Below are 3,772 nucleotides of genomic sequence, written 5' to 3'. Positions count from 1 at the left end.
ACACACACACACACACACACACACTCACAGACACACACACACTCACAGACACACACACACACTCTTCCTCCAGTACTGCAGGGGTCACTGACCTCCAGTGTTTTGCAGGAAGTTCAAGTGAAAAACAGACAGTAGAGCAACACTTAGTCATGGCTTCTTTATTTGGCAGAGATGATGGTGAACACTAGTGCACAAGAGCAGACACACACACTCACAGACACACACACACTCACAGACACTCACACACTCTTGTCTCTGGTTCTGTGGGTCTCAGGTCTGGTTGGGCGGCTCAAGGCATCAGCGATTTTGGCACATGCTCACGTTCATCTCCTCACACACGAGATCAAGTGGTTTCTGGGCGACTGGAACCCACGATCCTTCACGATCATATTTACATTATTTACACGCATATATTTACATCAGACGGACACACATCAGATGATGAGACGCAGACACAGGCGTCTCACAGCAGACAGATCAGGCTCTTGCCCTCCTCGATCTCCTCCTGCACTTTATCGCTGGACGTGGCGATCTCGGCCTGCGCGGAGAACACGGCGCAGATGAAGGTGAGGACGGTGCCGCCCAGCGCGGTGTAGAAGGCCCAGCCCATAGAGCACAGGCCCAGCTGATAGGCCGAGGCGTCAGGGCCGCAGTAGCCCTGCACTTTATCTGAACCCCAGCCGGCGGGATACAGCATCAGACCCAGGATCAGGAACAGACCTGCAGCAGAGATGCAAACAGGTGAGCGGGAAAAAAGGTGAGAACCGGGGCATGCTCCACATGGAATTATTTATAGTTATTTGATTTACATGCTCAATTATAGTTACCTTAAGGTATTTAAAAAAAAAAACATTTTTATTACCTTATATGTCCAAAACTGTAATTTTTCACAAAAAATTAAAAATAAAAATAAAATCTTGCTGCAACATTTTACAAAAAAATCATAGTTTAGTAAAGAAAATACTATACAGAACATAAAATGATGTATTTAAAGATAGCGATATATATGTGACCCTGCAGCACAAAAGCAGTGTTAAGTCGCTTGCATTGCTAAGAACTTCATTTGAACAACTTTAAAGATGATTTTCTCAATATTTAGATTTTTTTGCACCCTCAGATTCCAGATTTTCAAATAGTTGTATCTCAGCCAAATATTGTCCTATCATAACAAACCATACATCAATGGAAAGCGTATTTATTCAGCTTTCAGATGATGCATAAATCTCAATTTAAAAAAATTGACCCTTATGACTGGTTTTGTGCTCCAGGGTCACATATGAATAGTCTAATGTAAACTAAAACAGCATAGACTTCACTGTAAGGATTAACCTTAATTTGTTTCTTATTAAAGCTACAAAAGTCACTCCAGAACAGTGTGTGATTCTGTCTTTGTCTTTTGTTGTTTGATTAATATTAAGCACACATTCGCAGCAGGAATATTTAAAGTGACGCTGTCACTTTAAGAGCCGCACGGATCCAATTTACTCGAGATATTATCTATTCACTATCATATCTGGCAAACTATCTAATGCATGCTTCTTCCTCAGTGTTTTTGTCAGTTTAACACCAGCTAGTAAACATCGGACCTGTTGTGATCACTTCCTGTGTCCCTGTGGACAAACAGGGGTCACTTCCTGTTAACCAGGTCAACTATACTAACCGCTCAACACCCTGAAGCTGAACCTGACCAGCTCACAGACGTCTGATCTAGTTACTACCCGCCACTTACACAGGAAGAGACTAGGCCTGGGCGATAAAGCGGTATCGGTATTTATTGACGGTACACCTTCATCGATAACGATAGAAAAAATGTTCGATATAGCGCACGATATATAGTCACGTGCTAATGAGTGACGCAGACAGCACACACAAACACATGCTGTAATGCCTGCCTGTGATGAGGAGATTGTGAATAAAGAATGACACAGGCTATTTTGCATTTGAATGCAAAAACGGTGCAAATCGACATGAGACTCAGAGAGTGTGTGTGTGTGTGTGTGTGTGTGTGTGTCTGTCTGCTATAATGTGAGGAAATGAAAGTAGGTCATAAATTCTTTCCACATGTTGTTGAGGGTCTGAAGGTCTCAAAGCTGCACACACACTCACTCACACCTGACCATTACACACACACACACACACACTCTCTCTCTGATGCTTTTCTTCATGATGCTCTGGAAGCACATGGTGAAGACGGAGATGAAGGCCACGGCGCTCAGCAGCAGGATCGCAGCGGCGAGGAAGATGGAGGTGGCCTGCCAGAACCCGCTGGCGATCTCAGTGAAGTGCACGGCGTACGGGCCGCACAGAACGCCGCGCCGCAGGTGAGGCAGACGGATGCAGCGGCCGTAGATGCCCAGCGTGGGTCGGTACGTTTCCCCATGCGGAGAGAAGACGGCGTCTGGCGTCCGCGGGAAGCCCAGCAGCCAGTCGGTGCTCATGAAGGCGATGAGCTCGCTGAACGCCGCCACGATGCTGAGCAGCGTCCACAGCATCGAACGGCACGTCACGATCACGTGACACATGGTGCGCAGCTGAGGTCGAAGGTCACAGGGAGCTGTGGGTGTGTCGTATGACTGGAACAGCGGTCTCTCTCTCTTCTTCTAAATGTGTGTCGTTCAGACGCGAGTTCCTTCCTCTTTCTGTCTCTCTTCCTCCTCCTCATCTGGATTCTACATCTTAGTGCGGAACTTCGACCATCATCTCACAAACACAACTGCAGGAAGACAGGAACATAAATACAGCAGTTAAAAACATCACCTGAAACAGAATCAGAATCACAGAATAAAAATAAAAAAAGGTAACACTTTATTTTAAGGTGTCCTTGTTACACGTTACATGTACTTACTATTATAATAATAATAATTAATTTTGCATAATTGTATGCAAGTAAGACAAACCCTAACCCTGTAGTAAGTACATGAAGTTAATTAATATTACTCAGTACTTAATGTATAATTAGACTGTAACAAGGACACCTTAAAATAAAGTGTAAACTAAAAAAAGTTTAGTTTACGAGTTTAATTCCCACAATTTTGACTTTTCCCCAGAATTCTGAGCTTATAATTCGTAATTCGTTTTTTTTTTATCACGGCATACTAATCATGCTAGAAACATGCTAGCAACATGCTAGTCACCTGCTAATCATGCTAGCAACATGCTAGCTACTTGTTAATCATGCTAGAAACATGCTAACGACATGCTAGTAACTTGCTAATCATGCTAGCGACATGCTAATCACTTGCTAATCATGGTAGCAAGAGGTTAGTAGCATGCTAATCATGCTAGAAACATGCTAGCAACATGCTAGTAACTTGCTAATCATGCTAGCGATATGCTATTCACTTGCTAATCATGTTAACAACATGCTAGTAGCATGCTAATCATGCTAGAAACATGCTAGCAACATGCTAGTAACTTGTTAATCATGATACCGATATGCTAGTATCATGCAACAAATATGCTAGCGACATGCTAGTAACTTGCTAATCATTACATTTACATTTACATTTAGCAGACGCTTTTATCCAAAGCGGCTTACAAATGAGGACAATACACACACACATATATATATATATATATATATATATATACACATACATATTATACACACACACACATATACACATACACAAAGAAAAACAAGTAGATAGAATACAAAAAATAGAAAGCTAATGTTTTTTTTTTTAAATAAAAAAAAAGAGGATAAATATAGATAAAGTAGAATTAAAATAGAATAGAAAGTGCTAGAGTTAGAGGGTCAAATAAAGGTGGA

General features: G+C 42.0%; 1 protein-coding gene across 1 annotated transcript in view; it reads right to left on the bottom strand.

Moving 5' to 3' along the window:
- Positions 1–129: 129 nt before the first annotated feature.
- LOC107660849 (lipoma HMGIC fusion partner-like 2 protein) overlaps positions 130–3,772 on the bottom strand; it is a 23,478-nt gene continuing 19,835 nt past the window's right edge. Inside the window, exons 2-3 of the mRNA XM_016450273.1 lie at positions 2,154–2,713; positions 130–757 (exon numbers count right to left, since the gene is read on the bottom strand). Of these exons, the coding sequence (XP_016305759.1) occupies positions 464–757; positions 2,154–2,522 (663 nt within the window). The 5' untranslated portion in view covers positions 2,523–2,713 and the 3' untranslated portion in view covers positions 130–463. The remainder of the gene's footprint in view (positions 758–2,153; positions 2,714–3,772) is intronic.

This window comes from Sinocyclocheilus anshuiensis, unplaced genomic scaffold (assembly GCF_001515605.1).
Source record: "Sinocyclocheilus anshuiensis isolate Anshui unplaced genomic scaffold, SAMN03320099.WGS_v1.1 scaffold1875, whole genome shotgun sequence".
In the NCBI taxonomy this organism is placed as follows: Eukaryota; Metazoa; Chordata; class Actinopteri; order Cypriniformes; family Cyprinidae; genus Sinocyclocheilus; species Sinocyclocheilus anshuiensis.
Note: the sequence above shows the minus strand (reverse complement) of the source record. Positions and strands in the feature narration are given on the sequence as shown.